General features: G+C 62.2%; 5 protein-coding genes across 5 annotated transcripts; all 5 read right to left on the reverse strand.

Moving 5' to 3' along the window:
• Positions 1-1,310: 1,310 nt before the first annotated feature.
• Positions 1,311-1,739, reverse strand: LOC109184882 (octapeptide-repeat protein T2-like). The gene has a single exon (XM_019334931.1). The coding sequence runs from the start codon at positions 1,737-1,739 to the stop codon at positions 1,311-1,313; it is 429 nt and encodes a 142-aa protein (XP_019190476.1).
• Positions 1,740-2,251: 512 nt separating this feature from the next.
• On the reverse strand, positions 2,252-2,836 carry LOC109184884 (ribosome-binding protein 1-like). The gene has a single exon (XM_019334932.1). It carries the CDS (start codon positions 2,834-2,836, stop codon positions 2,252-2,254), a length of 585 nt encoding a protein of 194 aa, XP_019190477.1.
• Positions 2,837-2,918: 82 nt separating this feature from the next.
• Positions 2,919-3,374, reverse strand: LOC109184885 (protein lingerer-like). The gene has a single exon (XM_019334933.1). It carries the CDS (start codon positions 3,372-3,374, stop codon positions 2,919-2,921), a length of 456 nt encoding a protein of 151 aa, XP_019190478.1.
• Positions 3,375-5,859: 2,485 nt separating this feature from the next.
• On the reverse strand, positions 5,860-9,404 carry LOC109184886 (eukaryotic translation initiation factor 3 subunit A-like). The gene is made up of 3 exons (XM_019334934.1): positions 9,083-9,404; positions 6,707-7,193; positions 5,860-6,130 (listed from the first exon to the last, which is right to left on the reverse strand). Exons 1-3 carry the CDS (start codon positions 9,402-9,404, stop codon positions 5,860-5,862), a joined length of 1,080 nt encoding a protein of 359 aa, XP_019190479.1.
• Positions 9,405-9,620: 216 nt separating this feature from the next.
• On the reverse strand, positions 9,621-10,043 carry LOC109184887 (octapeptide-repeat protein T2-like). Its single transcript, XM_019334936.1, has one exon. It carries the CDS (start codon positions 10,041-10,043, stop codon positions 9,621-9,623), a length of 423 nt encoding a protein of 140 aa, XP_019190481.1.
• Between the last annotated feature and the right edge of the window lie 2,269 nt (positions 10,044-12,312).

The following is a 12,312-nucleotide window of genomic DNA, read 5'->3' on the forward strand; positions in this document are numbered from 1 at the left end:
GCTCCCGCGTCCGTGGGGGGTCGGTGGGGGTCGGGGGCCCCGCCCCCTCCCGCTGCCCGCCCGGGCGTCGCCGGCCGCGGCCGCCGCCGGGCCGCGCCCCCCCGGGCCCCCGCTGCCCGGCGCCGGTCCGGCGGGTGGTCCCCCCCCCCGGCTCCCGCTGGCCTTTTCCCCCTCGGGCCTTTCCCCCGTTTGCTGTTTCCCCGCCCTCGTGTGTCCCCCCGGCCTCCGTTTCTCGTGCTCCGTCTCGTTTGCTGTTTCGGGTCCCGTTCGTCGGCTCCCTGCGTCTTCTCTCTCGCCTGCTCGTTGCCTTGGTCTCCCGTTGGCCTCGGTGCCCGCCGTCTGCCCCCCTTCGGCTTCTTCCTCGTCTGTGGCTGCCCCGCCTCGGTTTCCTTCTCCGTTTTCTCCCCTTTCCCCCTGTGTTCCTGTGGGTTGGCCTGTGCTTGCTCTGTGTTCTGTGTGCCTGCTCCCCCCTTTGGTTGCGCTCCCCTTGGTTCTTCCTGCGCTGCGGTTCCGCCGCTGGCTGCGGTCCGCCTTCCCCTCTTCGGGCTGGCGGTCCCCCGTTTGGTTGCGCTCCCCCGTTTTCCCTGCGCTGCGGTTCCTCTTCCTGGCTGCGGTCCGCTGCCTCCCTCTTGGGCTGCGGTCCCCTGTTTGGTTGCGCTCCCCCCTTCTGCTGCGCTGCGGTTCCTCGGTCGGTTGCGCTCGCCCCCTTCGTGCTTGCGCTCCGCGGCCGGGTGCTGCGGGGCCGTGTCCGCGCTCTCTGCGCTGCCCCTCCTGTCTGGGCCTGCGCTTGGTCCTGTGGCGCCCCCCCGTGTGCTTGTGTGTGCTGCCGCTCCTGCCTTGGCTGCTGCTCTGCCTCGCTGCTGCCGTGCCTCTGTGCCCCTCGGCTCTCTGCTCGTCTCTTTCTCTGCTTGCTTCTCCCTGTTGCCTGTGCTTCTCCTCTTTGTCGCGTCTCTTCTCGGTTTTCCCCTCGCGTTTCCTCGTCTCTCTCTTCCTGCTTCCCCTGGTTTTTCTCTCTCTCTCTTCTCTCTCTCTTTCTCTCTCTCTCTCTCTCTCTCTCTCTCTCTCTCTCTCTCCTCTCTCTCTCTCTCTCTCTCTCTCTCTCTCTCTCTCTCCTTCTCCGGTCTTTCCCCGCGTTGGCGTGGTTCCCCGCCTTCTTCGCTGCCCCGCTCTCTTTGGCTTTCCGGCCCCGCCGCTTCAGCTTCGCTACCGGCGCGGCGCTCGCGGCCCCCGGCTTTCGCTCGCCGTTTTCCTTCTTCGGCCTGTCGTCCGCCCCTGCTGTCCTGCTGTAGGTTTCCGGCTCGCTTTCAGCCCTAGTTATCGCCTGTGCTCTCTGCGTTCTCCCGCTCCGCCTGTGGCCTCCCCACCGCTCCTTCTGTTCGTCCTGCTCTTGCTTGGGCTTTCCTGCGCCTTATCCCTTTCTTTCCTCTCCGTTTTCCCCGTTTTCCCCCTTGGGGTGTTCCCGCTATCCTCAGGTCTTCGGCTTCGCCATTCGCCTCTGCCTCGTCCCCGGCTCCTTTCTTTCTTCCTCCTCGATCTCTCGGTCTCAGGGTTCTTCCTCGCCTCTGCCTCGTCCGGGTCCTTCCTTCTCTTCTTCCTCCCCGGTTTCCGGTCTTTCCTCTAGGCCCGGGGTCCCCTGGTCCCTTCTGTCCCCCTACCTTCCTTCCGGGGCTTCTCCCCTTCCTTCCTTTTTTCCCTCTTCTTCGCCGCGCTTCCTTCCCTCTTCCTCCGGGTTTGCGCATCCTCCCCGGGTGTTCCCCGTCGCCGGCGTTGCCCCGCCGGTTGCCCCGTGGCCTGGGTTTCCCCCCATTGCCTCCGTTCTCTCGCGGCTCCCCCGACTCGCTGGTCCCTCGGTTCCATGCGCCCCATCCCTTCATCCCCGCCGTTGTTCCCTCTGGCTGCTTCGCCTCCTGTTGCCTCCCTGCTTCCCGCGCGCGCGCTTGCCCTTGTCCGCCCGGCCGCTCAGTGCTGCCTCTCCCGCCGGCAGCCTTCCCCCGGCGCACTGCCCCGCGCTGGCAGCACCTCCCGCCCCTCCTCCCTTTTGGCCCCCCCGCCCTGTCCGCCTTGCCTTCGCGCCCCCCACCTCTGTTCGCCCCGTTGCGTTTTGCCGCCGTGGCTGCGTGCCGGTGGCCCTGCCTTGTTCGCCCGCGCCGTCCCCCTGCCCTCGTCGCTCATGCCCCCCTTCGTTTGCGGCGCTCCGCCCCCCGTTGTCCTCCCCTTGGCCGCCCCTCCTTGCCCATCGCCGCCCTGCCATCTACCCTCTCTCCTCTGCGCCCTGCCCGTCTGGCGTCCTCCTTCCCGGCCCCTGTCCGCTTCTTCCGCCTTTCCGTTCTCCTACCTCTTCGTTCGTTACATCCCCTCTCCCCCCGTTGTCCCCTCTTAGCCTGTCTCTCTCTTCCCCGCGTGCCCCTCCTCGGTCCCTGTGTTTTTCCTTTCCTTTCTCTCGCCTTTTTGTCTTTTGTTTTGTACCTCCTCCTCGGAACCTCCCCCTCCTGCGTGTCTCCCGTCCCCTATTTGCTCTTCCTCCCCCCTCTTCTTGTCCCCCCGTGTCGTCCGTGCCATGCCCTCCCTTGTTTGTCCCCCTTTCTTTGCTGCTCCTGCCTTCCTTCCGTTTCTCCGTTTGTGGTTTGCTCCTGCTCTGTCCCTGCCCGGCCTTTTCCTTTGCCTTCCCCCTCGGGCCCTGGCCCCTCTTTGATTCTGTGCTCGCTTGGTGGTCTTTGCTGGCCTTTGGCCCCTTGTCCCTTCGTATCCTTTTTGCGCCTCCGCCCCCCCCCGCTGCACCCTCTCGCTCCCTCTTGAGTCTCCTTCGCCCCCCGCTCTTGGCCCTTCTCCGCGCCATTCCTTCCCCTCGCCCCTCTCTTGCCTCGCCCCCACCGTCCTTTCCCACCTTCTCTCTCCCTGTGTTTTCCTTGTTTCCCTCCTCACCCCCCTTCCCTGCCCCCTGCCTCCCTCCATTCTGCCTTCCCGCGCCTTACCTTCCCCTCCCTGGCCCTCGCCCTGCCCCCTCCACCCTCGGGGGCCCACTCCGCTTGTTTGTGATGTCTCTCTCTCATCTGTCCCTTCGTGGCGCCCCCGGCCTTCCCTGCGCCCCTCCTGCCCGGTGGCCTGCCATTCTCTTTTTCTGTCCGTCCCCTGTCCTCTGCCCCTCCGCGACTTCCTTCTCCCCCAGTCTTGCTCCGTTTGCTCCTCCTTTCTGCTCCCTCGTGCCCAGTCCTCTCGTCATCCCTTCTTGACACTCCCCTGCCACCCGTTCTCCTCGACCTTGCTTTGGCCCTTTCTTTCTTTTTTTCCTTTACCGTCCTCGGCACCCTCCCTTTTGCTCCTCGCCTCCTCACCTTGCTGCTTTCCACCATGTCCCCGCCCCTTCTCTGCTTCATCCTCCCCTTTTTCTCCCTTGGGCACCTGCCCCTGTTTCCGCCTGCGTTCTCTCCGCTCTCGCCTTTTTTCCGCTCTCCCTTATTGCCGTGGCTGTTTTCTGCCCCCTGCCCTGTTCCATGGCCCTCTTTCCCCCTTCACCTCCCTCTTTCCTCTTCTTTTATTTTTTCCCCCCCCTTCTGCCCCTCCTTTGGTTCCCCCTCCCCACCCTCTCGCCCCACCCGCGCCCTCCTCCCCTTCCCCTTTCGACTCAGCCCCTTCGCTCTTATCGCGTTTCTTCCCCCTGTTGCCCCGCCCGGCCGGTTCCCTGTTCCGCCACTGCCCCCTCCCTCCTTTCTTGTTTGCCCTTTCGCCTCTTTCCCCTCGCCCACTCCCCTTTCCACCTCCCGCCGGTATCCCCCGCGCCTACCGCATCCGGCCCAGCAGGTTCGACGGTTCCGCTCCCTTTTATTTGCTCCCTCCTTTTTCCTCCCTTGCCCTTCCCTCTTTGGGTTTCTCGCTAGCTGCCTTACCTCCCGTCCCTCTTCCTTACGCTTGCTTTCGTCTCACGTTCCCTTCCCTCGCCCCGTGGTCCTCCCTCCGTCTCCCCCTCCGTTTGTTGTCGTACCCTCCCTCCATTGTTTCCTTTCCGGGTCTCCCTGTCCCTTTTTCCCTTTCTTCCCCCTCCCGGGGCCCGCCCCCCTTTTGCCTCCTTCCGGGGGCTCCTGTGCTTACCTCCCCTCCTCGAGGGGCCCCGGCTCTCCGTCTCTCCCTCCGGGGTCCCACAGTGCCTTTTCCCACATCTCCCCTTTTTCCTATTTCCTCCTTCTCCCTTCTTCTCTGCTGTCCGCCTCTCCTATTTTTTTTTTATTTGCTGCTCCCTGCTTCTCTTCCCCTGTCGTCTCCTGTTCCTTCTCTTATCTCCCCCCTCCCTGGCCACCCCACGCGCCCCTCCCGCCTCCCCTCCGCTTCGCCGTCCCCCTCCCCTCTTTCCCCTGGCCGCCCCCCCCGGCTCCCCTTCCCCCCTCAGTCCTGGTTCGTCTCTCCTCTCCTCTGCCCCCCTTCTCATCTTTTTTTTTGCCGTCCGCCCCGCACTTTTTCTTCCGCCCCCTCCCGGCTCACGCCCCTCGGCCCCCTCCGTGCCCCCGTCTTCGCCTCCCTTGCGCCCCTTCGGCCCATTCGCCCGCCGGCCCGGTGCGCCGGGACGGTTGCTCTCTTGCCCCCTCTTTCCCCTCCCGCGTCCCTCCCCCTCTGGTGCGGCCTCCTCTCGCGTTTGGTGGCCTTCGCCCATGCCCTGGTCCCTCCCTTCCTCCTTCCCCTCCGTCAATCCTCCGCGTTGTCCACCGTTCCCTTCTCTCGCGTCCTTACCGTTCCTTCTCACAGTCTGCCGCCGACGTCCCCCTGGCGGGTACTCTTGTCCTTTAGACTTATACCGCCCCGGGTTTCCTCCCCGCCCCGGTCGCCTCCGGCGTTTGGTGTTATTGGGCCCTCTTTCGTCCCCCCTTTTCCCGTCTTCCTTCTTTTCCTTACATGTCCTCTTCTGCTTCTTCCCTGTCATTACTCTTCTCTTCTTTCTCGTTCTTCTTCCCTTCTTCTTCTTCTTCCTCTTCTTTCCCGTTCTTCGATGTTCTTCTTCCCTTCATTCTCTTATTGTTCCTTGTTCTTCTTCTCTTCATTCGCTTTTCCATTCTATCTTCTTCTTCTTGGTTTTGTTGTTTATGTTGTTGTTGTTGTTGTTGTTCTTCTTCTTTCTTCTTCTCCCTTCCTCTTCCTCTTCTCTTCTTCTTGTTCTTGTTCTTCTTCCCTTCTTCTTCTTCTTCTCTTCTTCCTTCTCTTCTTTCTTCTTCTTACTTCTTCTTCTTCTTCTTCTTGGGGGTTTGGTCCTCTTCGTCCCCCCCTTGGCTTCCCCCTCTTCCCGCCCGTTGGTGGTTCTCACCCTCCCCCCTCGCCCTCCAATCTTCTCCTCTCCCCTCTTCCCGACCTTTCCCCTGTCTCGGGGTCGTTTCCTTCCTTCTCTCTTTTTTTTTTCCCTTTTTCCTTTTTTCCTTTCTTCATCGCCTTCCTCCCGTTTTCTTATCTCCCTTTATCCCCGTTTTTCCCTTCTCCCTTTTTCCGTTTTACCCTTTTTCCCTTCGTCCCGATTTTTCTTTCTCTTCATTTTCCTTCTTTTATCTTTCTCTCTTTTCTGCTATTTCATTCCTACCCCTCCTCACTCTCTCCGGCCTTTGCCCTTCTCCCCCCTCCTCCTCCTCCTCCTTTCCTCCTCCCCTCCTCCTCCCCCTCCTGCTCGTACCTCCTCCTCCCCTTCCTCCTCCTCTCTCTCTCTCCCCTCCCCCTCCTCCTCTGCCTCTCCTCCTCCTCCTACTCCTCTCTCCCTCCTCCTCCTCCTCGCCTTTGTCCTTTCTCCCCACCCCCCCCCCCCCCTCCTCCTCCTCCTTCCTCCTCCTCTCCTCCTCCTCCTCCTCTCCTCGTCCCACTCCTTTCCCCCTCATCCTCCCTCCATCCCTCCTACTCCTCCTCACTTCCTCCTTTCCTCCTCCCACTCCCCCTCCTCCTCCTCTGCCCTCTGCCTCTTCTCTCTTCTCTCCTCCTCCTCCTCCTACTCCTCCCACCTTCCTCCTCCTTCTGCTCTCCTCTCCCTCCTCCCCTCACCCTCCTCATCTCCTTATCCTCCCTCCTCCTTTTCTCTCTCCCATCTCCCTTCCTCCCGTCCTCCTCCTCAGCATTCCTCCTCCCTCTCCCTCCATCGTCCTCCTCATCCCTTATGCCGCGCGCTTCTCTGCCCAGCCGGCCCCTCCATGGCACTCTGGCCCCTTGGGCCTCCCGCTGGCCCCCCCCCCTCGCGGCCCTTGGTGTCTTTCTTTTCGTCCTCCGTCCCCTGCCCCGATCTTCCCCTCCCTTTTTGCCGGGCTGCGCGGGCGGCCGTCCCGCCGGCCGCTCGCCGGCCCTTTGCCCCCTACGGCGGCTGCCGCCATGGTCCTTTCCGGCCGTTCGGGCGGCGCGGCGCCGGGCGCCGCCCTTTGCTGGGGCGCTGCCCCCCTAGCGGGCCCCTCGGATGGTCTTTCCTCTCTCCCCTCCCCCCTCTTTCCCTTCTGTTCCACTCCTCTCCTTCTTGGCTGGCCCCCCTCCTGCTCCCGTCTCTCTTCCTGTTCCGGCCTTGTGGTTTCGCGTCGTCTCCCCCGTCCCTTTGCCCGGCTCTGTGTCGCCATGCCCCCCTTCTCCTATCTTGCTGCCATACGCGCCCCCCTTCCCGATCTCTTCTTACCCCTTGCCTCCCCCCCCGCCTCCTTCGGTACCCATGTTCCCCCACGCCCGCTCATTTGCCCGCCACCTTAGCCCCACCCCCCCCCCCCACGCTCCTTTGCCGCCCTGTTTTTCCCTTTCCCTTTCCTGGTGTCCTGTTTCCCTTGTCCCTCCCAGTCTTATTTCCTCCCTCTCTCCTCCTCCTCCTCCTCCTCCTACATCCTCCTCCTCCTCTTCCCCGTCTGTCCTTTGTCGCCTTGTCTCCTCCTCCGTAGTCCTCCTTTTTCCTTCCCCCATCTCCTCTTTTTCTACTTTTCCCCTTCGACTTTTTCCCTCCCCGTCCTTCCCCGTTTCCCGTGCCCTCGTCCTCTCCCTCTTATCTCCTCTCTCCCCTGCTCCGGTTCTTCTCCTTCCCCTCTTTGTCCCCTCTTTACTTTGCGTTCCCTCCTCTGCCCTGTCCTCTCTCCTTACTTCCTTGTCCGCCCTTTTGCTCCCTTGAGGTCCCCTCCCTCGCTTCCTTGGTCTTCTATCGCCTTTCCCTCTTCGTCGCTTCCCTTGTCGACGCCCCTGCCCTCTTCGGCCCCCCCTCCCCTCGTCCCCTACGTTGCGCGCTTTCCTTTCATTTCTTGCGTACCCCTTGGGTGTCCCCGTCTCTCACCGCCTTGCTTGCTTGCCTCTCCTACCCCTGCCCTCCTCTGGTGCCCGTCGAAGGGCTCCTCGCTTCTTCCCCCGCGATTTCCCCTGCCGCTCTTTTGTTTCCTGCCCCCGCAACACGGTCCCCAGGTTTCGCAGTCGTTCCCCCCCACCGTCCCTGCCTTTCTTCCGTTTCCTTTTGTCTCCCCTGCCGTTTCCGTTCCCCCCCCTTCCCGTTATCCTTTCGCTCTCCCTCCCGTGTCCTTCGCTCTTTCTCCCCTCGCCTACTGTGCCCCATGTTCTTTCCTTTTACTTTTCTCTCCCCGTTTCCTTCCCCCCCCTCCCTGCTACTTTTCCGCTCTCCCTCCTCCCGCATTCATTGCACCCTCTCCCTCCCCTATGTGCCCTGTTCTTCCGTTTCCTTCTCTCCCCTGCCCGTTTTCCTTCCCCCCCTCCCGTCTTCTCCTTTTGCTCTCCTTCCCGTTCCGCTCGTCCTCTATCTTCCCTCTGTTGCCCTTAGTTCTTCCGTTTCCTTTTGTGTCCCATTGGCCTTTCACTTTCCCCCCCCCCTCCCGTTCCTTTCCTTTCCCTTGCGTTATCCCTTGCTCCTCTACCCTCCTCCAGATGCGGCCGTGTCACGTATCCCTCCCCTCTCGTTTTCAGTTTTGGTCCTTCTCACCCCTCACACCTAGCGCCCTCGTTTTTTTAACTATTCAGCCCTGCCGGCCGTTTTTTCCCCGTGGCTACCCCGTGCACCCGCACGTTCCCCCTCTCCGCCTGTCCCTCCTCCCTCCGCGCTGACCCCTCTTTTTTTCCATTCTCATCCATGTCACTTATTCTTCCCCCTCCCTCTGCCCCGTCCACTCCTTCCTTCAGTTGGTCCGGCCCTGCCCGCGCTGTTAGGCTCTTTGTGCCTTCCATTTGGTTGCGCCCGCTCGTCGTTTCTCCTTAGCTACTCCCATTGTCCTCGTCTCGCGTCCCCGTCTTCCCCCCGTATGGTTGCCCCGTATCCCTTCTGCTTCTCCGTATTGCCTCTCCAGTCAGCGTTTCCTCTTCCCCCCCTGGGCTCGTTCGACCTCCTCTCCTCCTTTTGCCCCGTAATTCCGGTATCCCGCTGGCTCCCGCCCGCGTCTGCCCTTTCCCCTCCCTTCTCCCGCCTTCCCCCTCCATCCGGGTCCCCTCCCTCCATCTGCCCCCCCCCTTACGTCTCTACTCCTCCTCCCTCCCTCCCTCCGTGCCCCTTAGTCCCGCTCCTGCCCCTTGACCCGCCTCCTTACCTTTTGACTGGCCTCTACCATTCCTTCGTTTGCCCCCTGTCCTTCCTTTTTGCCCTCACCTTACCGCCTTTCCCACCCCTCGTCCCCCCCCCCCCACCCCCCCCCCCCCCCCCAACCCGCCCCCCCTCTTCTCCACTGTTTTTTTTTTTTTGCTTCCTTACTCTTCTGCGCTTCCGTTGCCCACTACTCCTTCTCGCGCTTTTCTCTTCACTCCCCCCCTTCCCGTTTCGTCTCTCCTCTTGGCCTGGCTTTCCGTCCGGCCGCTCCCGCCTAGGTCCTATCGCGCATTGCCCCCTTCCGCGGCGCCTGTGGGCGCCTCCCCCTCCTTTTTTCCGCCCTTTCCTGTCTCCCTGGCTCGCGCTTCCCCGCCCCCCCCGCCCGCTCCCGCCGCGCGCCCTTGGGGCGCCCGGCCCGTCCTACGCTTCCTGTCGGCTGGTGCCCCCGCTGGCCCCGCCCCGCCCCCGTGCCCGCCTTGTGTTTGCTGTCCCGCAGTGTCCCGCGCGGGCGCAGTCCCGACCCGCCCGGTCGGCGTGCTTGCCCCTGCTTTTTTTTTTTTTTTGCGCTCGCTTTTGCTTTACTTTCTCTCTCTCTCATCTGCTCTCCTCCTATCCTCCTTCTCTTTACATCCTCCCTCTTCCCTCTCTTCCTCTCTTCCCCATCCTCATTGCTGCTCTCGCCTCCTCCCCCCCTCTCTGCTTTCGGCCCTGCTTTACGGTGCTCTGACCTCCCCCCTCGATGCTCCTCCACTCCGTTCCCTTCCCTCTCCCTGCTCGCTTGCGTCTCGTACAATTCCTGCTGCTCGTTTCCCGCCTTCTTTCCTACCCACTCGTATCCCTCCCGGTCCTCTTTCTTCCTCCTTTTCTCTCGCATCTGGTGCCCCTCCTCCTTTCCTTGCCTCATGTCCGTTTTACTCCTTTCCTTTCTTCTTTGCTCCTTCTTTCCCGTTTCTTCCTGGTTCTTCCTTATTGCTTTGCCGCCCCGGCTCCTCCCGTTTCTCCCTCCCCCGGTTCCTCTGTGCTTTTCCCCCCGGTCCCGTTTGGCGTCTCACCGTACTTACACTGCCCCCTCTTCGATTCGCGTTCTGTCTCATGTTCCTTTTTTCGGCCCCCCCCTTTCCTAGTCGCCTACTCTCTTTTTCTTCGGCCTGTACCCTCGCGCCCTTTCGCCCCCTGCCCTCCGTCCCCCCTCCCCCTCGGCCGGCCTTGCTTTTCCCCCCTGTTCCTCCTCCTCCTCCCGTATCTCCCGTGCCTTCCCCTTCCGCCTCTCACCGTTCCGCCCCCTCTCCTCCCAGGCCCTTTCGTGTCCTCCCCTTGTGCCGCCTCCTTTCCCCTCCTCCTCCGCCCCCCGCCCTTCCCTCCAGCCCTTCCTGTCTGCGTGGGCTTCCGGCGGCTGCCCCCCCATCGCCCTTCCTCCCTCTGGTCCTTGCTTGCTCTGTTTTTTTGCTTGTTCCTCTCCCTTGGCCCTCTCCCCTCCCCCACTCCCGTCTCCGTGCCTCTCGTCGCTCCTCGCCCTCCCCCTCTCTCTCTGTTGCTCTCTCATTCCCCCTCTGCGAGCGCGGCCCGCTTGTCTGGTGCCGGACCCTCACTCCTTTTTACTTGGCCCCGTGCTGCTTGCTCTGCGGTCCGCTGCCGGCGTTCTTTGTTGCTTCCTTAGCTCCGTGGTCCTTATGTTGTTTTGGGGGGCCTTGCCCCGCTTCTCTCCCTGCCCCTTCCCCCGCCTCTCAGGTCGCTCTGTCCTGTCTGGTGCCTCACCTTACACCCCTCCCCCTCCTTCACCCCTCGTCCTTCTAGCTCTACTCTGTTCTCCATCCCCCTTTCCTCCCTGCCTGTCCTCTTGCTGTGTGTGTTGTGTCTACTACTCTCCTCTCTCTCTCTCTCTCTCTCTCTATCTCTCATCTATCTCTCTTCTCTCTCTCTCTCCTCTCTCTCTCTCTCTACTCTCTCATCATGCGTTCCGCTGCCCCCGTCCTTCCCCTGCCCCCTTCTGCCACGGCCTGGCCCGTCCGTTTCTTCTCTCACCTGCCCCCTGCCTACCACCCCCTCCCCCGCATCCTCGCCGCATCGCGCGGTGCAACTCCCAGTGTCCCCTTTCCCTACTCTCCAATGTAGTCTCTGTGTCCCTTTGGTGTCTCCGCCCAGCCCCGCTCGCGTCTGTGTTGTGCCATTTCTGTCGTCCTTCCGGTGGCCTTCCTTTTTCGTTCCCCCGTTCGTCTTTCTCTTTCGCGTTCGCTTTTACTCCTCTCCTGTCCTCTCCTTCCCTAGCATTCACTCTCTCGGCTGATTGTTTCGTGCCTTCTGGCCCCTTCTTCTAATGCCTCGTGGTAAACCAACACTCGTTGTGTCGCTTCCGCTTTTCCCCTGCCCGTGGGCTGCTGTTCACACCACACCTCCCCCCTCTCCTTCCTCCCGCAGTGCCAGTGATGCGCCCCTGCCCCCTACTGCTGTGGGCCCTCCTGTGCTATTTACTGACTTCACACTCTCTGTCCTTTCTGTGTTATCCATCCTGTTTTACTCTGTGGTTCGCCTCACTGCCCTTTCTCCGCACCAGATCATGTCTTTTCCTGCGTTCGCCTCCTGTACCCATGGTGTTTTACTGTGTTACGCCTCCTGCCCTTTTCTGGGGTCCCGCTCTTGTCTATTTCACTGCGTTCGCCTCCTGTCCTTTCTGTACCTTCCCCTCCTGTCTTATCTGCGTTCGCCATCCTGTCTTTTTCTCTCTTATTTGGCCATGTAGGTCCCCCCGGGCCTTACCGGTGCTCTAGCAACTCCTGTGCCTTCTTGGTGCCAGCTGCTACTGCCTTGCCGCGTCCCCCTTCGGGTTGCTTCCCTTTCCCCGCTGTCCCCGCCCTCGCCTGTGCTTCATCCTTCCGCCCGCACTTTTGCCCGCCCGCCAACCCCCTCTTGGATCACCGTCCTTCGTGGTGCTTCCCCCGTTCCCCCTCCTGTATGCCTCCCCCCTCCCGGCCCGCTCCCCCTCATTCTCTCTAAGCGCCTTTGACGCCGCTCTCCTCCTCCCTTTTTGCACTCCCGTACTTCGTGGTCCTTACCCCTTTTCTCTCCCCCAGTTCAATTTCTCCTCTCACGGGCCTTCTCCCCGCCTCGCCCCACGCGTTTTGGGCGGCTGCTGTACCTCCCGGTGCCTCCTCCCATGGCTCCCCCGAACCTTGCCCCCTCCCGCTGCCCCCGCCGCCCTTCTGTTTCCCTTATGCCTCTCCTCCCGCACCCTCTGCCGCCGCGGTTCGCACTCTCGTATTTCTTTTCCCTCCTATTCTTCCATCCTTGCCATCAGCCGTGTGGGTTCGTGGTCTTCCACCCCTGCCTCCACCTTAACTGTTTGCCGCTACTGTGCCTTTGCCCTTGCGGCTCTCTCCTACCTTTCGCCGTAGTGCCTGCGCTTTATCGCCTGCACGCCTTTCCCCTTTCCGCTCCCCCATCTCCCTTTCTGCCCCCCCTTTGTCTGACCCGGGTATCGGCCCTACTCACATGGGATCCCCGTACCTTCTTTTCGCCTTTCGCCTCGACGTCGCGTTGCTCCTCCTCCGTCCCTTGCCCTTCCTCGTTGGCTTCTTTCCCTTGCCTTTCATTTTTTCACGTCTGGGCCTGCTCCCCTCTCCAGCTAGCCACTCTTATCCTTTGTTCTTGCTCACATCCAGCCCTCCCCTCTCTCCGCTCTTCGCCCCTACCCCTTGCCGCTGCCTGCCGCTGCGGACCCCCACTTATTTTGCCTGTATGGTCCCCCACGTCCCACCTTCCCCTACTCTTACGGCTTGCGTCTGTACGCATCTCCTCTTTACTCAGTGGCCAGTTTT

This window comes from Ipomoea nil, unplaced genomic scaffold, assembly GCF_001879475.1.
Source record: "Ipomoea nil cultivar Tokyo-kokei standard unplaced genomic scaffold, Asagao_1.1 scaffold1289, whole genome shotgun sequence".
Taxonomy (NCBI): Eukaryota; Viridiplantae; Streptophyta; class Magnoliopsida; order Solanales; family Convolvulaceae; genus Ipomoea; species Ipomoea nil.

Excerpts from the sequence above, each read along its gene's own strand:
- LOC109184882 (XM_019334931.1), bottom strand. The coding sequence starts at position 1,739 with ATGCGCAAACCCGGAGGAAGAGGGAAGGAAGCGCGGCGAAGAAGAGGG.
- LOC109184884 (XM_019334932.1), bottom strand. The coding sequence starts at position 2,836 with ATGGCGCGGAGAAGGGCCAAGAGCGGGGGGCGAAGGAGACTCAAGAGG.
- LOC109184885 (XM_019334933.1), bottom strand. The coding sequence starts at position 3,374 with ATGAAGCAGAGAAGGGGCGGGGACATGGTGGAAAGCAGCAAGGTGAGG.
- LOC109184886 (XM_019334934.1), bottom strand. The coding sequence starts at position 9,404 with ATGAGGCAAGGAAAGGAGGAGGGGCACCAGATGCGAGAGAAAAGGAGG. Across the intron at positions 7,194-9,082 it reads GCAGATGAGAGAGAGAGAAA|GGGACGAGGGGAGGGGGGGC; the intron begins GTAAAGCAAAAG and ends CGCGCAACGTAG. Across the intron at positions 6,131-6,706 it reads AAACAGGGCGGCAAAGGAGC|AGAAGCGCGCGGCATAAGGG; the intron begins GTGGGGGGGGGG and ends CCGGCTGGGCAG.
- LOC109184887 (XM_019334936.1), bottom strand. The coding sequence starts at position 10,043 with ATGAGAGAGCAACAGAGAGAGAGGGGGAGGGCGAGGAGCGACGAGAGG.